The sequence below is a fragment of the Glandiceps talaboti genome, chromosome 12 (assembly GCF_964340395.1).
Source record: "Glandiceps talaboti chromosome 12, keGlaTala1.1, whole genome shotgun sequence".
NCBI classification, from domain to species: Eukaryota; Metazoa; Hemichordata; class Enteropneusta; family Spengelidae; genus Glandiceps; species Glandiceps talaboti.
In genome coordinates, this window is record NC_135560.1 from 7465047 (window position 1) to 7488743 (window position 23697).

General features: G+C 35.0%; 1 protein-coding gene across 2 annotated transcripts in view; it reads left to right on the plus strand.

Annotated features, from left to right (window-relative positions):
* LOC144443816 (dmX-like protein 2) overlaps positions 1 to 23697 on the plus strand; it is a 125609-nt gene that overhangs the window by 29170 nt on the left and 72742 nt on the right. For both annotated transcript variants that reach the window (XM_078133371.1, XM_078133372.1), the window contains exons 2-11: positions 4747 to 4872; positions 5538 to 5609; positions 6320 to 6398; positions 15975 to 16116; positions 16249 to 16315; positions 16806 to 16972; positions 18152 to 18334; positions 18952 to 19103; positions 20533 to 20727; positions 22250 to 23493. In XM_078133371.1, coding sequence (XP_077989497.1) covers positions 4747 to 4872; positions 5538 to 5609; positions 6320 to 6398; positions 15975 to 16116; positions 16249 to 16315; positions 16806 to 16972; positions 18152 to 18334; positions 18952 to 19103; positions 20533 to 20727; positions 22250 to 23493 — 2427 coding nt within the window. The remainder of the gene's footprint in view (positions 1 to 4746; positions 4873 to 5537; positions 5610 to 6319; positions 6399 to 15974; positions 16117 to 16248; positions 16316 to 16805; positions 16973 to 18151; positions 18335 to 18951; positions 19104 to 20532; positions 20728 to 22249; positions 23494 to 23697) is intronic.

Below are 23697 nucleotides of genomic sequence, written 5' to 3' on the forward strand. Positions count from 1 at the left end.
TCACATTTTCCTTGGTTTAACAGCTTTTGTGGATTATTTTCACTGAATTCATTGAAGTGCACTCATTTGAAAGATGATTGAAGAACAAGGCTAGGGTCTTTAAAAACCCACAAGAATTGTTGAGCGTCTAGGTGGCACCAGAAAAGAAAAAAGAACTCGCCCACGCATGTATTTGACTGTTTCTATATACAGTTTATTGTCCAGTGTATATATAAATTGTATCTCTTAAACTATAGACTCCAGGGTGAATGTCTAAAAAAAAATTATACAAAAATGTTCCTAAAATATACAGGTTATCAAATATACATTTTCGTTTCTTAAATCCCTGGAATGTGCATGTATGTCTGCTTGTCGATTAAAAATAGTACACTTTTATAATAACGATACAAATAGCGAAATTTATATGAAAGTATTCTCAAATTATACAGTTTAGTTATCGAATATACATTATGGTATGTCTTAATATTCATTACTCCATAGTCTGACTCCCTAGAGTGAATTTGTATGGGTATGCTAAATAATATACATACTTTTACACAATATATGTACAAAAAGATTCACTCGTACAAAACATGTTCTTATTTTAGACAAAATTATAAACAGTTTAATTTTGTCCTAAATAAGATTCAATATTTTAATCTTTGACATTGTTGAACTACCCTGGAGTAAAGGCCTACATGTATGCTAAATACATTACAGTTTTGTAGTAAAGATACATAAAGTAAAATTGTACAGAAATGCCATTAAAAGTATACAGTGTATTCAATATTTGCTATTTGATCTTTCAAACTATAGACCCTGGAGAGACTGTCTATGTTATAGATGATACAATTTTCCAGTAAAGATTCAAAAAAAAATGTACAATGATAATTTTGTTTTTAAATAAAATTATACATAATCTGTGAGGTATGCCGTGATGGGATGGAAAGAAACAATGTATAGTATCTTACAGTCTAAATTATACAGTGCATATTCAAAATCTGTTATTTAATCTTTTAAACTATGGACTCTGGAATGATTGTCTATACTCTAGACAACAATTTTGCAGTTAGTATACAAAAAATGAAATTGTACAAAATATGGTATTTAGTGAAAATTATACAGCATATTCAATATCTGCTATGTGATCTTTTACACTACATGTGTGGACCCTGGAGTGACTATGCTGTAAAGTTTACAATCTTGCAGTAGAGATAGAAAACAAATGTAAATTTGAATATTGACTGCTTGAGTTAAATTTATCGTTTTTTTTTTTTTTTGATAAAAATTTGAAGTAACTGTAGTTAAAGCATGTTGATAAAGATAAGACAGTAGTCATGCATTAGACGGATTAGTCTCAACGCATCTACAATGTACATCTATGTATGAATATAAAATGAAGCCATAATCCATTGTTTGGTTATTTCATCAGCTGTCTTTTCCCATCTTATCCATCACCATGGAGGAGCCATGCTGTTGAATGATTAAGCTATTTTTTTTGCAACATTAAAAAAAATGGTTTGTGAAATTTGACATTTCCTTTGGTATAACTATTTGTCGTTGTCGACTGCTTTGTTCGGTTTCTTATCCATCGCTGTGGAGGAACCATTGGTTAAAGCTGCTGGGTGATTTAAGCTAATTTTCTTCAACCTAAAAAAAAAAAAATTTGAAATGTGACAGTTTTTAGGTATGATTATGTATCAACAGTGCAGACTACTTCAATGAGTTCCTGCTCTTTTACCCAAAAATTCTGATTCCTGCATCATAGTAGAAGACTTTTCACAAATGTGAAGAAATAGCAGTAATTGAAATTCATTGGTATTTTGTAATTTAGAATGAATTTGTTCATTTCATCAAAGAAGTCATATGTGCAAAATTTCTTTCTTCATTCTTACACATCAAAAAGCATAGAAAACCGTTGATTGAAAATCCATCATACTTTTGAATGAATTTGAGCATGTTAGAAATCATATAATTGGCCATGCGTACTGCAGTTCTAAACCATAATAATCAGCTCACATTGTACTCAACTGATGTAAAATCAGTAGAGAACACCCAGTATTTAGTCACTAAACATCAGTGACTTCAGTTTAAAATGTCTAGCTGCATTTATATTGGTCACCATGGTAACTATGCACCCATTCAATATGCATTCACTAGGTGTTCATTTCAATACGATGAAGGTATTGATATGAAATTATAAAGCATTGAGACGATAAACGTATTGAAATATGAATTCCGTTACTGAAGTTGTCAAATATTGCCATGATTGGGCAGTCATTGCTTGAATCATTACGATTTAAAGGGGAACGCTACTGGTGGAAATATAGGCATTTTCATAAACTTTAGGTCCTGGAGATATATGTCGTGATGTTATATAAAACATAGGTACGATTGCCAAGAAACACCAAGTTGAAACTTGTTCCTCATTCATTATTCAATGCACATGTACATGTACATGTAGCTCCTTGCCATGGACGTGCGTTATCTCATCAAAGTCAACAGATATGTATATGCAATAATAGAATATGAATATTGATTTGTTGTGTTATTTGAAGATAATATACATTTCTGAGTCCTGAATATTTAAGTTTTCCGTTGAAGACCTAGTGTTGTACTTTTCATAAAATGAAATAAAGTTTGTGGTACATAGACCTACATTTATTGTATCTATAAATAAGACATCAAAGTGAAGGTAATAAGCACTTAGGAGTCATGAATATTCATTGTTAATTTAATATGCATGCATATACAGTATCTATTAGATCCTCTGAGACCAAATGGGCACTTCTAGCATAAAGCACAACATTTATGTGATATGATTGAAATCATGAGATGATTCTCCAGAACCCAAAGTTTATGAAAGTATCCTTATTTCCAGGAGTGATGTTCTCCTTTAACAGTTTTAAAGAAACAACAACAAAATAACAGATTAGTCTTGGTCAGTGGGAGCCACACAGGCATTATTAGTTCCTGGTATAAATTGCAAAGGTTTCAGAACAGCTGATTACAAAGGAGTGAAAATCTGCTTAAACATGCATAGATTGCCATACCGGGACTGTGCACCAGCATTTTGATGATGATGCAAGTAGATTTTGTCTACTCACTGCCTTTAATGTGAAACGTATCTCAGAAATAAACTGCTGCTAGGTTGCTGTTACTTTGTATAAGGAAACCCCAACTAATGCTCAGTTCAAATTAAGAAAAAAAATCAGAGGTCACCGTACATATTTTTGAAATATAGATCAAAATGTTTAATATCAAAATTAAACCATTTTAGAATCCAATATGGCCACCAAATCCAATATGGCTGCCGAAAACTGTGTTATTATATGTATTGGAAAATACAAAATTGTCTTGAAAGAAGACTCAAATTTCTGTAAGTATTATGTCAAAAGGACTCAAAGAAAGCTTCCTTTGAGAAGGATTTTCATAACTTTGTTTTTCAGTGACATTTTGACTTATGCAGACATATCTACCTAAGTGATTACGATATCACCTGAGTTTTGAATGTAGTAATGGCAGTAGATTTCTGTCACATACTAGGTTTTATTTTATGAAATACTTGTTTCACCTCTAGCAATTTCAATAATTTATTTTATACCGCCACATCCGATATCCTCATAATTTATTTCTCTTCATGGTGATATACATTTCACATGAAGAGACAGTTTCCAAGAACACTCTCCAGACTTCATCTACAGTTGTCATAGCATTCGATGTAGGTCTGCTGTTTCCCAGTAACCTGGATTATTAAAAATCTGTACTGTAAATTTTCAAATCAAATGGTTACATTTGATATTTCTTTGAAGTGATATAAAATTAAAGTAATTAAATCTGATCAAAATCTTTATAAAACAATGTTTATACACCTATAAACTGTGGAAATTTGATTGATTTGGCAAACATGTACTACTTTGTTGTCTTCATTCGTAAATGAATGGTCCAAAGACACGGTTTGATTCTTTTGTTTTGAATTTTTATTTGTCGTTAACAAAAATGGGAAATTTTCGATCTGTTTTACTAGATTTGGTATGATGAATAATATTCTTGTTCCTTTGATAACTTCCTAGCCTTAGTTACATGTATGTGGAGACTTTTCAATTTAACCATAAACTCTTGTGTTTGTGTAACTTGCTCTGATAAAGTTTGAAAAATATGCCAAAAGAAAGACTTTGAAACAATGTACATTGAATCATTTAATACATGTACATGTATTTAAGGATTATGAAGTCTTTGACTTTGGCTGTTTTCATCTTCCCAACCTAAGTGCTTAAATACATGTAGTCAGTTTTAGAATCTCACTCACTTTTACACATGGACATACATGTACATGTACCTCCTGCAAGTTTGCAATCATCCAACCAACAGTACAATGTAGTAGGTTATCAACACTTGCAATTGTTAAGGGCTTGGAACCTTGGTAACAGAGAGGGGAGGGGAAATATGGAAATAGGAATCCATTTGTGGAAGCCAGATACATGTACAAAATAGATTTTACCTACTTATACCCATAAAGGCCCTAGGTTTCAATCCCAGGTTCTCACGTAGTGCCATCTTATCAGTGGAGTCATAAGGTTGAAACAGACTTGTCCCAACCAACTTTTTCTATAGCTCTGCCAGCCAGCTATTTTTCTCACCCACATCTCAATCCATATTGAAACTGAGATTTCACAGACATATTACACTTGGCTTAACCTTTCTTTAACAGAAGTAATGATGTGTGTTATTTATAAGTATTTTCCATTATCTCTTTGTGTGTTACAGGCATATGCTGCCGGATGTGATATAGTGATACTAGCTAGTGATTGTCAACGTGTTCAGATCATCCCTGGAGCTACTCATGGAAACATACAAGTAGGATGTATTGACTGTTCTGCTGAAAATGGAAAGGTATAGTGCATACCTAACTCTTGTAATTTTATTGAGGTTCAGAATGTGTGTATGTATGTATGTATGTATGTACGTACGTACGTACGTACGTACGTACGTACATACGTACGTATGTACGTACGTACATATGTATGTACATATTACATATGTACATACGTACGTACGTACGTACGTACGCAATACATGTACGTATGTACGTATGCATGCACGCACGCACGCATGCACGCACGTACGTATGTGTGTTTACATGCAACAAAATGTATTCACATTGTGTGTGTGTGTGTGTGTGTGTGCATGCACATGCGTATGTGTATGATTCCGTCATATACGCAGCAGAGTACCATCCAAGCCAATTTGACATACTACTGACACACAATCTCTAGTGACACCAAGGTTTAGTGTTCTCCTATCTCTTACTACATGTATGTGGTGACTCATAAGAAATCCCAACAAAATTTGACTCATTAAAAGGTACGCAATCTGGTAAAATCTGGGACATCATCAGAATCAGCATTGTTTCATGATTGCAGTTTCTGCTGTTTGGGAAAAATCAACAATATGAATATGTTTTCCTCATTTAAGTGATTTTTGGCACATGAAGGTTACTTAAACTACGAGTAGTATTTCCTTTAAAACCTAATTAATAAGTTGTGTTGTACTCACAGATTGCGGCTTCCTATGCAAATCAAGTGTATATATTTGAGCCAACGCCTTTGCTGCATCAATCAAGCCCTCATGTAAGTACTACTAAACACTGACCACTTGAGTTTATATAGCTTTAGGCTCTCAGCCTGCGGTAAATAGAGACATTATCACTATGTTTACATGTGGCTTTATTGTCAAACAGTCACAGCTCCTACAGCATGTAGGATGAATTTTCGTTTGAAGTTAAGTACGCTTAGCATCACTTATAGAATATAAGCTAAGGATAATTTCAGGAAACTTTCTTCTTGAGTGGAAACTAAGGATGATTTCAGAAAACTACCTGTATGAGATTAGAGTCAGGATGATTTCGAGACACTGTTGTTGCTATGGCATTCACTCTCTCCTGATGGCATCCTGGGTTCCTTGTGCCCAGGAAAACACAGTTGTTTCCAAATAAACGATCATGAAGACTCAAATCAAATATGATGGACATGTTTTGTAGGAAGTAGTTTCATAATTTATGTTCACTTTGAATGAATGCATTTAGTTAATTTTGATGCAAATGATGGCACCATTTAGTATTTTCTTAGCATTGTGTATAGATAAAATCTAAATGAACTTCATGTTTACCTACATACATATGAATGAGTCAAATGTGCATAAAACTGTCTATAGAAAATAGTATAAATTTCAACCACATTTCCTTACCTTTATTTACTGAAGTTAGCAGAAAGGATTAGCATTTCTACTTTGAGAATGAAATGGAATGTAACTGGATATCAAATTGATTTTGTTACCATAGAAACTGGACTACAGCTGGTGTCAAACTGGATGTTTCAAGATTGAGTCATTGGTATACAATTTGTCATGGAATCATGATGGTGAGCGAAGTTTCAAATGATATGACATCGTTTTTTTGATACCATATATTTAGTCAACTCATCCAGGTAAAAGGTTTGCAAGCAAATCACAAAATTATCTTCGCCATCGTTATTTAAAATTATTATTAATGATAATAAATCAGCCAGGTAAAAGGTTTGCTTGCAAATCACAAAACTATCTTCTCCATTAGAATTTTAAAAGGTCAAATAGCATTACAAAGGGAGCAGTAGTGAAATGAGCAAATCCGAGGAAAAAAAAATTGTATGAGCAATAATTAGAGATTGTAGACAGCTGAGTTAGCACGGGTCATGTTAGAGTACATATATGTATATGCACAACAAGAACATCAGAGTGTAGACAGCATATCAAAAATTGCTTTAATTCAAAAGTCATGTCATCTTAAGTACCAGCTTTGGAAACCATATTATTTTGATGGTCAGAGTAGGGCATTTATTATTCCTGACATAGGTTGGTACTGTCTGGATGTATTGATTTTTATAACCGACAGAAGAGTGGGAAGTATTACGTGCACTGGGATGTCATTACCCTTCGTTGTAAAAACTGATGCAGTGAAAAATGTACTGTAAATTGTAGTTGTAAAATCTAACCAGGACTCTGTGTGGCAACAGTCAAATATATTTTTATTATTATACTAGTCTGAAATTTCTTTGGGTACCGGTAGTAGCGTTATACCTCATTGTACATGGTCAAAAGAGAAGAAGATTGACTTATTTCATGAGTGCCTATAGAGATATGTGTGGAGTAAAAGTGATGGTGTCGACCAAGAAATAGAATGATTATTATTTTTAGCTCCTGAATGAGGAGCTTGAGAGTCTGTGTCTGTCTGTCTGTCTGTCTGTCTGTCTGTCTGTCTGTCTGTCTGTCTGTCTGTCTGTCTGTCTGTCTGTCTGTCTGTATCATCGGCATCTCAAGAATACCTGGCAAGTTTGACATGAAATTTGATACAGAGATCTATGAGAACATTTGGAGAACTGATTAGGTTTGGTAAACATCCTATGCATATTAATGATATATTTGCATAAATAACAGTTTTTTGGTAATTAGGCAATATCTTGAGAATGCAAGCTTCTAACTTCTTATAATTTAGTACACATTTGATTATAACAAAACACATAATCTATGAAACTCATCATGTTAAAGAAATCATTTGCATAATTAATGATTTTTGGGTAATGAGGCAATATTGTAAGTATGCAAGCTTGAAATTTCAAATAACTTGGTGTATGCACATTGATTATAACAAAGTGCATGTGCCCCTATAAAGCTTTTTGATGTAGCTTTTAATTTCAATGAGTTGCTCAGGGTTATTTATTAGAACCTAACAGCCAGAGAAAATGTGTGCCTACAGTAATCATTTCTCCTGCTACTTTGTATAAATTTTACTTATTTTACAGAAGTCATATATAATGAACACTTAATCAACATAAGTAAACTGCTCAAACAACATGAAAGATTGGACATACACAATCACCAGCTAATTTCAATATTTACCCAGTAAAGAACATTTCAAGTTGACGACAATCATTTAAAACATTTTTAATTCACTGGCAAAAAATCATGTATTTGAGTGTGGTATGTGCTACCGACTAACTGAATATATATCTATCAAATTGTTACTTGTTTTTGAATTTGAGTTTTTGTTAATACCTGTTTAAAACGCTTTTGTTAAAATTGTACACAGTTTAGTTGTATAACTGTTAGACACAGTAAACCTCATTGAGAAACTAACCCAAGCACACATTACCCAAGCACACATTTTAAGTTTACATCTGGTTATTACATGTTTGGGTATTCTATTTTGGGTATTTTGCGACTTACCCACAAGAAATTATCTAGCTTTGTATATACCATTACCAGTACATCAATCAAATACTGGCGTAATATGTTTTTTCTCTCTTTCTGCCACTTTGCCTGTTCCAACATGTAAATCTATTTCAGTAACAAAGATATACAAAATTTAATGTGTGTTCAGATAATACAGATGAATTATGTTTTTGTTTTCATCAGTTTTTTCTTCCGTAAGGAAGAGATGTAGTTAGTGGGTGGAAGTCTGTGTGTCTGTCTGTCTGTCTGTGTGTGTCTGTCTATGTCATCGTTTTCTCCATAACGGCTTGCTCAATTAAAACAAAATTTTGAAGACATATTCCGTAGGGCAATGGCAAGACTTGATTAGGTTTTGGTAAAAACCCAGTAAATATTAATGAGAAATTTACATAATTAATGGTTTTCGGTAATTAGGCTATATCTCAAGAGTGCATGCTTCAAATTCATTATAACTTGGTACATACATTTGCAGTACCTAAGCACATTTGTCCTGAAAATATTATTGATGTAGCTGTAAGTTTTAATAAGTAATTGGCATATTTCGGAAATTAGACGCGGTGGCCACAAAAAAGAAAAGCATTTCTGGTCAGGAAATGTCTAAATTCGAGTTACTAATAGCCTACTATATAACAAAGATTGTTGCATTCCACCAATTATTATGTGTGGGAACAAAAAGCTCAATATTACCCTTACGGAAGGCATTCAGTTTAATTGTGGTGTATGGACATATTTGACATAGCCTAGGTATTTTTCTAAAGGGAAAATGAATGGCTCCATAAAAGGAATGTCATAATAGGTACATGAAATAAATCATGTGGCATTTTGGAATTATATAGCTTGCATAATTTGAGTGTATGATGCTAGATAACTAGTTTAATCATAGAGAAATCATTCGTAGGAACATAAATCAGGCAAAACAAGAGTCTTGGTCACAGGATGATGGATAATTATTAGTACGCAAAGGAGAATATTTGTTAACTTTTATATTTTAAAAGATTTGACCAAAAAAAATGCATTTCTTATCTTAATGGGTAAACTAATTCCCTGTAATGTTAAGTACTGTGCTTTCCGACTTAGTATTTCTTGTAGACATGCAAATATAACAACATGTTACATGTACTGAATACTCATTAACACGTGTCAACTCATTAACATCCTTTGGTCACACTCTCAAAATATATCTGTTTCTTGAAACTAGCCCCAACCCTTTCTGTTTGCCCTGTATCCAGTGTCTGTGTGTTCACTTATCCTTCTTTCCATACTACCAGTATAAGAAAATCCCTTGTCTTCTGTGCCATGATCTTTGTTTGCAGAGATACATTATAAATTTTATTATTTTTTATGCAATATTTAAGAGGATGAGAACAGGGTGTATTTTAATCTGTCTGATAGAAGCACCAGGAGGATGTGGACAGGACACCTTGTGACAATTCATATTAGCATGGTACACCTTGTAAGAGTAGTGATGTTACAAATAACTACATCAGCTTGTAGAGGATGTGGACAGGACACCTTGTAAGAATAGTAATGTTACAAATAACTATATCAACATTTACAGGATGTGAACAGGATACCTTGTGAGAGTAGTGATATTAAAAATTTCATCAAGATTGAGAGGATACCCTGAAGCAGTATTGATGTCACAAGTTATGTCATTAACATATAGGGGATTGGGCAGGATACCTTGAAACAGTGGTGATGTCACAAATTATGTCATTAACACAGGATATGAGCAGGACACCATGAAACATTTATGTCACAAATGCCATCAAGATTGAGAAGGATACCATTCTGATGTCAGAAATGTCATCAGCATTTAGAGGATGTGGACAGGATACCTTGTAACAGTAGTAATTTGACAAATTATGTCATCAGCATTTAGAGGATGTGGACATTATACCTTGTATTGACAGTAGTGATTTGATAGATGAATGATGTCATCAGCATTTAAAGGATGTGGACAGGATACCTTGTAACAGTAGTGATGTGACAGATAATGTCATCAGCATTTAGAGGATGTGGACATTGTACCTTGTAACAGTAGGAATGTGACAGATGATGTCATCAGCATTTAGAGGATGGGGACATTATACCTTGTATTGACAGTAGTGATTTGATAGATGAATGATGTCATCAGCATTTAGAGGATGGGGACATTATACCTTGTAACAGTAGGAATGTGACAGATGATGTCATCAGCATTTAGAGGATGTGGACTTATTCCTTGTAACAGTAGAAATGTGACATGATGTCATCAGCATTTAGAGGATGTGGACATTATACCTTGTAACAGTAGAAATGTGACAGATGATGTCATCAGCATTTAGAGGATGTGGACTTATTCCTTGTAACAGTAGGAATCTGACAGATGATGTCATCAGCATTTAAAGGATGTGGACATTATTCTTGTAACAGTAGGAATCTGACAGATGATGTCATCAGCATTTAGAGGATGTGGACATTATACCTTGTAACAGTAGAAATGTGACAGATGATGTCATCAGCATTTAGAGGATGTGGACATTATTCCTTGTAACAGTAGGAATCTGACAGATGATGTCATCAGCATTTAAAGGATGTGGACAATATTCTTGTAACAGTAGGAATCTGACATGATGTCATCAGCATTTAGAGGATGTGGACATTATTCTTGTAACAGTAGTGATGTGACAGATGATGTCATCAGCATTTAGAGGATGTGGACAGTACACCTTGTAACAACAGTGATGTGACATGATGTCATCAGCATTTAGAGGATGTGGACAGTACACCTTGTAACAACAGTGATGCGACAGATGATGTCATCAGCATTGAGAGGATGTGGACAGTACACCTTGTAACAACAGTGATGCGACAGATGATGTCATCAGCATTTAAAGGATGGGGACAGTACACCTTTTAGCAACAGTGATGCGACAGATGATGTCATCAGCATTTAGAGGATGTGGACATTATTCCTTTAACAGTAGAAATGTGACAGATGATGTCATCAGCATTTAGAGGATGTGGACAGGATACCTTGTAACAATAGTGATGTGACAGATGATGTCATCAGCATTTAAAGGATGTGGACAATATTCTTGTAACAGTAGGAATCTGACATGATGTCATCAGCATTTAGAGGATGTGGACATTATTCTTGTAACAGTAGTGATGTGACAGATGATGTCATCAGCATTTAGAGGATGTGGACAGTACACCTTGTAACAACAGTGATGTGACATGATGTCATCAGCATTTAGAGGATGTGGACAGTACACCTTGTAACAACAGTGATGCGACAGATGATGTCATCAGCATTGAGAGGATGTGGACAGTACACCTTGTAACAACAGTGATGCGACAGATGATGTCATCAGCATTTAAAGGATGGGGACAGTACACCTTGTAGCAACAGTGATGCGACAGATGATGTCATCAGCATTTAGAGGATGTGGACATTATTCCTTTAACAGTAGAAATGTGACAGATGATGTCATCAGCATTTAGAGGATGTGGACAGGATACCTTGTAACAATAGTGATGTGACAGATGATGTCATCAGCATTTAGAGAATATGGCAAAAACAACCCTTCTATCACACTGTAAAGTCAACAAACTTTATATATCAGTGTGGGAAAGTATGTAGTAATTTAGAATGGCATATAGAAGTAATTTTATGTAGCTCAGATAGATAGGTTATTTTTGAAATGTCAGCCTTAAAATCTAAAGTCTTTGGCACATGGACACCCTATGTACTACATTTGATTGATATTCCAATCCTTATGGCATTTACATTATGTTTATTTTTTTCATCAAGACTCTTTTTGTATGGCATCGTCTATTAGAAACTAAGATCCAAGCAAAAGAGCTGAAAACTATTCAGTGAAACCCCATGTTACTTGTAGAGTATATAGATGTAGTATATAGATATTCTATTTCCCCATATTTTTGCTTTATTCCAGTCATAGCAGCGTTACATGTTGTTGTTTTTACCAAGACTGCCTTTGTACAGCACCTTCTCTTATAAACTAAGATAAAAAAGCAAAAGAGCTGAAAACCTTTTCAATAGAAACCCCACGTTCCTTGTTGATATGTAGAGTCTACCAAGTCGCATTCTTCCACTTCAATAGTTGTACGCACTACTCTAGTATAGCCAAAGGGCACACACACGCACAGACTGATGGCTCCATTTTTGTAGACTTTCGCTACATAATTGCTGGATTTGGAATCAAGTATTTATGGTTTCTGTCACGATTTCATGCCGCATGTAGAAATACCAAAAGGTGGTTTGGTGGACTGCGAGACATGATGTCAGTGATTGTCAATCCCTGAGGATATTACCAAGTAGGTTGTGTACGTAATTACATAGAGACTGGGCAAGTGATCAGCTGTACACTAATACATAAGTAATCATTATAACATCAGCAGTAGGTGAAAATAACTAACTTGTTTAATTTTAATCCATTCTGCAAACATATCTGTGTGGGTGGATAATGTATAAAAGGAAGTGTCAGGAGAATTAGAAGACTTGTACTTTACAACATGAAATATTAATCATCGGAGAAAGTTTGTGTTGCATGTGACTTCATCTATTACGGTTGCATGTACAAGGATGAACATATTATTTTTGTCGTTACTATTTGATGATAAAGCGTAGCCACAAGTCCCACAACTGATATCAGTGTCGGAGGTGATAGCCTGAATAATTAATAAAGTCTGTAAACTAATTGTCGCTATATGTAGGTCAGGCAGTGTATAATAGCCTTTTACTTACCATTTCATGTTCAAAATGTCCCTGTAGGGATTGATTCCTCAATATGAGAGTAAATCATTAAATTCTCTGAACAATAGTACAGACATTTTGTATTCCATATCTAGCCACTGATATCAATATGTCGTAAGTCAATCAATCAATCAATCAATCAATCAATCAATCAATCAATCAATCAATCAATCAATCAATCAATTAAAGAATCAGTTGTCAGGCAAGCAGTTATTCAATCTGTTTGTCAACTTGTCCATTTGTCAATCTGTATCTGTTCATATGTGCATACCACCCGTCAAATGGCAATCAGTCAATCAATCAATCAATCAATCACTCACTCACTCACTCACTCACTCACTCACTCACTCACTCACTCACTCACTCAATCAATCAATCAATCAATCAATCAATCAATCAATCAAATAATAGTACTGTTATGCAGTATAATATAATGTAATAATATAATGTAATCGGTATCTGTTCATATGTGCATACCACCCGTCAAATGGCAATCAGTCAATCAATCACTCACTCACTCACTCACTCACTCACTCACTCACTCACTCAATCAATCAATCAATCAATCAATCAATCAATCAATCAATTAAAGAATCAGTTGTCAGGCAATCTGTTATTCAATCTGTTTGTCAACTTGTCCATTTGTCAATCTGTATCTGTTCATATGTGCATACCACCCGTCAAATGGCAATCAGTCAATCAATCAATCAATCACTCACTCACTCACTCACTCACTCACTCACTCACTCACTCACTCAATCAATCAATCAATCAATCAATCAATCAATCAAATAATAGTACTGTTATGCAGTATAATGTAATGTTTAGAAGTTTTGTATCGGTAGTAGAAGGCTCTCAAGAATAAATATGTTTTTAGATTCTTACTTTCAATGATAATGTTATTTATAATTTTGCTAGTCAGTTATACAGGTACAACATTTTTGTGACATGGCAATGCTTATCTACATCATTGGTTCTGCTGTGTTCGAAATATGAGTCAAAACTCTCAAAATTGCCTGAATTTTCTTCAATATAACTGGCACTGGTATATTTCCTGTAGCATACTTTAGGAAAATAATGGCAATTTGGAAAGTTATGACTCATATTTTCAGTACCACGGTATCAATGATGTAGGTGTGAGTTGTCTTAACGTAGAACAATCAGGGTATAAAGCCCATGTTTTTGTTCGAACACATCAACTTGGCTTGTGAGTGGTATAATATATATAATGACTTAACTTACATGTTGTTGATGTTGTACATTGGATGTCCTAATTTCACAGCTGTTTGATGTTTGTTATCTAGTCACTTCACTTTCCATGTCATGTGAGTGAAATAACAGGGATTACAGAATGGGTCATAGCATTTTCTTTTACGCTTTTTAAAGAGATATACTATTTATGCTGAAATTAATTTCATTTCTCATCAGTTATTGAAATGTTGGTACAACTCTTAAGCAAATTCTAAAGGTCATTCTCTTTTTATTTGATGGTACTTTTATTGATTGATTATGCTGCCCACACTCCTGTCTACATAACGGCCTTTCAAAGTTTTCCCTGGATAAATAGACACATTTATTTAAACACTATGGAGATGAAATTTAATAACAGTTTTACCAAGATATGAAGATTACACATTTTAATGACATGCTTGTTTGATGATACTGTAATAAAAGAAATTATTTTGGTGTGAAAATATTATTTTGATCAGAGATAATCATTATTGATAAAAGGGGAATTTGGAAGTTAAATATGTAAAGTGCGAGGAGCTGTTACTGTTTGCTCTTTTTTGTGAAATTATGTCTGTTGAAAATACACCAAAACTTTGTTGGAAGTAGTCTGTGTCTGCTATTTCAAATTAGTTTAATATTAAAAGGAGAATGCTGCTCCAGGGAATAAAGGCATTTCGTGAACTTTGGGTTCTGGAGAGTCATGTCAGTGATTTTACTGGTTACATGGTTTTGATATTACTTTGTATTCTGAGGTGATGTCCATATGTAAGCAGTCTGAGTAAACCCTTCCTGGCTATGCACATGGACATGGGCCAACTTGAAATATCATTTGCCCATACAATGTCCAAAATTCACTTGTCTTATAAGCACACATGTTATTGTGATTAAAGTCAAATGGTGATCCGAGACTGTTGTTTAAGTGTACCTGGTACAACAAAATATCCTTGAAAAATTATTAATAGGCCAAGATGATACCAACAAAATGACTCGGAATGCCTGATTGTATGTAGTGTGCATTTTGAAAATAAGAACCTTTCGCTTGAACTACATTCTAGAATACTCAGACCCATTCTCAGTTGTCAAGAGAGGGAAATCAGGGTTCATTATACAAAATTTTTGAAATAGAGGTCAGAATGTTATCAAAATTGAAGCCATTGTAGAATCCAATATGGCCGCCAAATACTCTGTAATAACTGTCTGAGAAAATAAAAGATTGTTGGTTTCCTTGAAAACAACCAACCCAAAACTTCTTTCATTATTTTAAAAAGGACCAGGAATAACCTTTCATATGGCAAAGTTTGGTGAGATTTTTAGAATTTTGATTTTCACGGAAATTTGTACCTAAGGTGTGTTGTACGTTTAGTGTAAGACCTGCTCAATGTTGGGTGATTGAGAACTAATTGTGAGTATACCTTAGCGATACTATAGGTGTACAGTTAGTAGAATGTGATAATAGCTCTTCACATAATCCTTCAACAACCAAATACACCATAAAGACCTAAACACCATCTGTGTAAGATACGACGTGTTGAGCCACATGTATATCGGATGACATTTCAAGAAAAGCATGATGGAGGCTTATGTTGCAGTCTAACCTAGATGCTGCCCAATTAATTTTAGACAGTGAGGGTTGCTGCCAACTCAGTTTCGATTTCTGAAGTTCAAACGGAGAAGGAAAGTAGTAGAATAAATGCAGTCAAAATAAAATGAAAATTGTGCTTTATTTGTGTTTCAGGTAGCAGACTTCTGACTGGCAGTGATTCTATTCAACTATGGGCAAATAGTGTGGTTGAGAACAGTTCTGTAGAAGACATATCAGAGCACAGTAGTGAACATTCTGATGAGCATACTATATGGGAGTGTGTATGGCAATGCAAGTAAGTTGGAGGATCTAACTTCTGTCTTTAATATGTAGAAAATATTTTCTAAGAAGGAAATGTTGTAATCTGATGGTCTGCATAATCTTAATGTTTTGTGAAACTAAAAACATGTCTTCTTTATGACAACAGAACTGCCACACCGATTTACCACCTCAAGTTTTCTCCAGATGGCCAATATTTTGCATCAGCTGGAAAGGTAGGCAATAGAATCAATCACTTTCTTTGTATGTACGTGCACACGTCTGTCTGTCTGTCTGTCTGTCTGTCTGTCTGTCTGTCTGTCTGTCTGTCTGTCTGTCTGTCTGTCTGTCTGTCTGTTTTTGTGTTCATCTGTCTATGACATGTGTATGCATGTATGTATGTATGTATGTGTGTATGTATGTATGTATGTATGTATGTATGTATGTATGTATGTATGTATGTATGTATGTATGTATGTATGTATGTGTATATGTATGTGTATATGTATGTATGTATGTATGTATGTATGTATGTATGTATGTATGTATGTATGTATGTATGTATGTATGTATGTATGCATCTGTGCCATGTGTGTGGGGGAGGGAGTGTAAGGTTGTTCCTGTGAACAATTGTGATTGTATAATTCTGTGTGAACTTTAGTTAGATTTCATGTTATAATTGAACAATCGTTTACATCCCTAGTGTTATTGTATTTTTTTTACCAGGCTGATCGTTTAGTTAAAATATGGTATGATATAAAACAACCAAGGCTTGGACAGGCAAGTCCAGTCAGTAAAAATGAACCACCAGTCAAGTACAACTTTGTATATATTGCACATCCCAGAGCAGTAACAGGATTCTCATGGAGAAAAACCAGCAAGTATATGACAATGTGAGTAGATTAGAATTAGACGTCATATTTCTTAATTGTGGGAAAAACACTTAATATCACATTAGTATCACATTTTTAAATCACTCCCAAGTTTTTCCAAAATAATAACAACTACAACAACGAAACTGTGTTTCCAATAGCCCCTTTCAAGTAGTATGTGCCTCGGAAATGAAAATCTTGATCGTTTTCTGTTATTTTGTTCAAGAAAACTTAAACCCATTCTCAGTTAAAAGCAAGAAAAAAATTTCAGGTGACATCGTACAAATTTTGAAAGCGGTCAAAATGTTATCAAAATTAAGCCATTTTACAGTCAAATATGGCCATCACCCAATATGGCCACCATCCAATATGGCCGCCAAATACTGTGTGAAAGGGAAATCCAGTCAGTTATTTGTACCTTTAGTATCTTAAGTTAAGTACACTTGTGTTGGTTACTGCTATCAACCTTAAGATTCTTGGTGATAAAATGCCACCTAGGTAACTTGCACAACATTGGAATCTTCTTTAAAAGAAGCTACTGCATTTGACATGTACGTGTTCAACCGTTTTGGGGTTTTCCTTCAAGGGGGTTTATGGGACCTATGAAGCTGACATCACAACTACTCTAAACTCTTTGTCTTCACACTCAGGTATATGATTCTTTAAAGTGTATGCTATGTTTTGACAGTATGTTGAATTCAGTCCTTTCACCTAAATATGTACAACTGCTTTGTGAGCTTTAAAAGCTGTACTAGCTGCAACTGGAATGTTTTTTGAAACTTTTTGTTAGATATCATGACTTATTGGTAGCATTGTACACTCTGAACAGTATTGAATCTTTTTTTGGGTAAATGTATTTGTGCAACTTTACACAAGATATGGTACAACAAATCAAATCAAATTGATTTTTTGGGTGTGCACCTGAAAATTAGCACCCCAACACGATGACAATCTCAACATGTTGTATTACTGGTATTTACAGACACAATCGACACCAAGTTAACAAGTACAATGTCTAATGATAGGTACTAGTATTTTCATGATTTTTAGTGAATACATGGTTGGTTGTTTGATTGAAAAAAAATAATACTTTAACAAAGATACACCAACTTCTGATAGGAAAATGTCTGTTCCATATCCGGCTATCCTGGAATACTGAAAGTGGAACTAAAACTTCATTTCTTTGGTTTTGTTCATCAGGGGTGCTGTTGGCAATGCGTTGTTAACATCCTGTAAAGATAACATCTGTAGAGTTTGGAGTGAAAGCCGATTACCAGCTAACAGTCTCCTCAATCTCACCCCACAACATCATGGAGGAATGACAGAAAAACTTGCCAAAAGTCTTCATCTGAAACAAAAATTTACAATCAAAGGACGATCAAAGTGAGTATGTGGTGATTACAACTGCCGACATCAGACCATAGACAAATGGAACCTGTAACAAACAGGGAAAGTAAACAACTGAATTGGATTAATAACACTTGACACAGCATGTTGGAAGTACAGAGACTTGTATTACATTCCAGCATTTGATAAGAACAGTTTTATGGCCACTTTACATAATAGTTCATGTTCACAAAGAAATTTCCAGTTCCCCTGGCATTTCATGTACATATAATCATTATTTACTGCATATCTCAAACACTCATTTGAAGACTCCATTCAAGTGTCTAGCCCTATATTATTTGGTGTAAACTTTCTTATTGAGACCTTGACCTTTGAGCATGACATCAACTTTCAGGGTCAGTTAGTGAAATCTAGCCATTTCCTGCATATCACAGACACATTTTAATATTTCTTTGTTGTCACTTATTTCTAAAATCGTGTTTTGCCAATAATTTCAAAAAATCATGTCTCCATTCAGTCACTTAGAAGTAAACTATTGGGGGGGGGGGCTGTGTCTTCTATGAAGACTTGTTGTCTACAAACAAAAACGCACTCCACACAGACCTGTGTATCAGGTAACAATTGAACTTTAACCTACTTCAATTTCTTTCCAGAAAACGGAAAGCTACCCAACCAGAAGTTCCTCTGCCAAGTCACCAGCGAGAGCATGATTTCCATAAACATGTATATCAAGAGCACCAAAACAATGGACATGGAATCTTCCCTGTTCATTTCCATATTTCATCTGCAATCAACCCAAACACAGGTAAATAAATTGACAGGGTTTGAAAATCTTGATACTATGGTATGAAAGCATTCAAAACATAGAGTGAAGACAAATAGTAAACTTGAGAAGCTGAATAAGGATTTCATTGTAGTGCCAATGTGAGGTTCATATGAAGACTATTTTCTAATATTCCTTTCATACCCCACCCCATCCCCTCACCCCAATAATGAGTTTGTTACACTTTTATTGCATATTGTCTCTCACTGGACTATTCAAATGTCACTGCCCACACACACAAACATGCATACATACATACATACACACATACACACACACACACATACATACATACATACATACATACATACATACATACATACATACATACATACATACATACATACATACATGTACATACATACATACATACATACATACATACATACATACATACATACATACATACATACATATACATACATGTACATACATACATACATACATACATACATACATACATACTATTACATACATATACATACATGTACATACATACATACATACATACATACATACATACATACATACATACATACATACATACACACACACACACACACACACACACACACACACACACACACACACACACATACATACATACATACATACATACATACATACATACATGTACATAAGTATGTACAGACAGACAGACAGACATACTTAACAAGAACTTCTTTGCCATGCCCCTGTAATGTGCCACCCCTCATCACCTTCCCACCAACTCCTGGCTATTTCCCTTCGTGTAGTTTTGAAACATTTGTTTACAAAACAATCATGTACAATCACACACATCACTGAGAACTAACTACATGTACTCATGAATGTGTTAGATTTAGACATTAATAAATTATTGTCATATGAAAATAAACAGTTGGTGGTTTTTGAAAACAGTGTCACACACACATGCATGCACACACGTACACGTACACACACACACACACACACACACACACACACACACACACACACAGTAGCTGTAGCTTCATTAATTGACTAGTTAAATCTGTAATTGAAAACACAGCTTCAAATATCGATTTGCAACTTTTCAGAAAGAAAAAAATGCTGAAGTTGAGTGTATCTTCAATAAAAGACTTTATCAAATATCAAAATTGACTGACGACTTTCGAATGAAAACTGACGTATAAATCGACTTGTAAACCTCCGTTCAAGTGTTAGTGAAGTAAAAACATGTATTTGCACTAAAATGAAAGAAAATATGTATGGTTTGAAGAATGTAGAAAATATAATTTATGTGTGTGTGTGTGTGTGTGTGTGTGTGTGTGTGTCTGTGTCTGTGTGTGTGTCTGTGTGTGTGACTGTGTGTGTCTGTGAGGGTGATCATAGTTTGTGGTTACAGTATTCCCTAAAGCTAAATGTGTAATCAAATGTTGACTTTTTGTAGATATTCCTTTGTTGCCGGCCATCAGTTCAATGTCAGGAAGTGGGGAGGGCTCCTTCATGGTGCACTGGCTGAACAACAAGGAATTCCAATTTACACTGGCTGCAGAAAACATCTTACAAGAAATCAAGAAGAAATCGGAACCATCTGAGGTATCAGAGAGCAAGGAAGACATCACAGAATCACTTTCTGACGAAGGTAAGGAAACAAGTGGTTCATTTATAGGAATCAAATTTGATTTAGGTACGGTGTAATGAATGGATATGGATAACTAGGTATACATGTAGACTCAGAGGTCCAAGGGAATTGTTTGGATGGAAAACGTGTAAGCGCTACTTTGACCAGAAATTAAGTGATGTTCTTGGTTCAAATGTAACTTTGATTCCTAATTTGGGCTACTTCACAATTTGGAAATATTTTAACGTAAGTGAAGGAAATAAAATAAAGTGAAAATCATGTCATGCTTTGCAGAGTGAAGTAAATGTATATTGCATCTAATCCCTTCCTGTCGTACTACTCCCAAACCCATGTATGCATGACAACCTTCCCTTCACAAGAAATGCTTCCCAAATTGTATTACGTTTATCTACAAAATCATTGGGGAGTATTATGTCCAAAAACCAAGGGTAACAAGAAATGTAACTGAAACCTGTGGGTCTAAAAATAAGGAATAAGGAAGAATTATAAGAAAAATGGTGTCAAAACACAGGTGTTTTGTCTTACAGACCAGGATAGTAGAGATGACATTGGATTAACAATGAAAGCGTTGGGTATGTACATCAAAGTGTGCTGAGCTATTTTAAGTAGCTTTGCACTGCTTCAGGTTAATATCCCCCCCTAGAGTTACCAACTCTAGTTTATGCATGCTTTGGGTTATCAACAAGCCACTGTGTGGTGGTGAGAGAGAACTGTTACGTGTACAGTATGTGTAGCTGTTAGCATGCAGAATTGGTGACTTTGGTTTCACTCCGGTAGAAATCACTTTCCCACCTAACATACCTAAACACACATTTGTAGGGATAGTTAAGGTTTTTTTTTATTGACTTTGGCATGAAATACTAAACATCATGGTAAGCTTTTGACTTCTTTCAAATGCATGAAGAGGTGATATTGGGAATCATTTGATTATATCGCTGTACAATTTGTATATTTGTACCCAAAGTCAAAATTGTTGTTTTTATATCAAACTTATTGGCATGGTAAATGATTTTGCTTTTCATCCCATACCATTGATTGATGTGATAACATTCTGACTTTGAAATTTGAGCAGCATTTGAAAAATGTTAAATAATTTGATGGATTTAAAGGGGCACAAGCTGAGTTTATACAGTTTTTGGTGAGATTTATGCTGCGTATTTAAAAGTCAATCATAGTATATATGATACTTACTGAAGCAAATGTAACTATCCCTTGCAATTAACTGAACTCAAATCTGGTATTATAACATATGAATGATCCGATGACATAAATTTTTGGTACATACCAAAAAATGTCAAATCAAACAATAAATTGATTTGACAACACTAGAAGATAATTGTTAAGTCATAGAAGGCATGCACCGACATTAATATTATACTAGAAGAGTTTAATCAGGTTTTTTGTTAGTATTTTCACTTGAGTAAAAAGGGTTATAAACTCAGCTTGTGTCACTTTAAGTAATTTAGTTCAAGTCAAGTCATTGTATCTGAGTGTTGTAAAGATTGCATTCTTCTTTATTTAGGTGATGATACGTCAGCCAGCATGCATTCAAGTGCAACGTCAGGATTCCATGAGGAAATACCGTCAGTTGATGTAGTTTCAAAGCAAGCTTCTCTGAGGCCAAAAGAGCCAACTGTGCCACTCTCCTTCACAGAAACTCTTCACGCTAGCATGGAAAGTCTGATCAGAGAGTGGAATGAGTCGGCAGATATGGTATTCAGTATCCATCCAGTGGACGGTTCATTCCTAGTGTGGTTGGTTGAATTCCTGGACGAATACATTCCTTGTTCGTACCGTCAAGTACAGATTAGTTTCTCTTGTCGAATTCCACTGGCATTCCCAACAGGTGATGCAACAACCATGTGTAGTAATATAGTCTTGTACAGGACTAACAGTCTGTGTGAGTCTAAGATGGCACAAAAACTTAGTGAGAGTGGAAAGGGGTCTGCAGCGGATATGGAAAAGTTGTCACCGAGTTACAGTTTCATGCATAGCCTAGCCAAACTGAAACAGGGAGGCGTAGGAATGAATCTGATTCCACAGAAAGTATCGATGCTGTCAAAACACACCAATGGAACACTAAATCAATGGGAAATAGGATTTGCAGAGAATTCCAACTTTTCAACTGTGCTTAGTATATTACACGTGTCCAGATGCTGCGGACATCGATTCCGTGTTAATCATTTAGCATGCCATCCAGTGTTACCCCTTCTTTTAACCACATCACATCACAACGTTCCAAAAGTGGAAATTGATCCAGTCATTGCAACCTGTCGAAGTCGCAGCCCATCTTTCGCTAGTAGGGGATCAAGCAGCTCACTTAGTAAGATCCAACTTTGCGATCAAGATAAAACAACGATGGGTTCACCTCTTAGTTCAACGAGTGAAATCAGCAAGAGTCCTATAGACAAACTGACTGTAGATATACTGAGTGAGAAGCTAGGATCAGAAATGAACTGGCCAGATCTGAAGGCGCCAACAGGACTATGTAGTGAACTGATCTTGTGGAGAGTTGATCCGGTTGGACCACTCTCTAAATCTGGAGGGGTGAAGGAGCTAGCTAGGATAAATTCACCCCTGATATCAGCATTTTCTAATGTAGCGTGGCTACCAACACTGATTCCAAGTTCTTCCCTAGGACCAGTGTCTAATTCACCCAGTGCCTGCTTTGTTGCATCTGATGGAGTTAGTCTTAGGCTTTATCAAGCTGTGATAGATGCAAGATCAATTCTTACAGAAGTTGCCAGTAGTTACGAACAACCTGAGGTGAGTATATATACATGTACTATAACCCACTTTTACCATTTCTGTTTGGTCTACAATCAATTAGTCTTGCAAATTAATGACTGAAATCGGCCATATTTGATTTTTCCCAGAATTCATTTTTGTGTCAAAGGTCAATTGATGAAAAGGTACACTATTTGTCATATTTTACCAAAAACACTTTTATAACTTCACAATTGTTAGGAG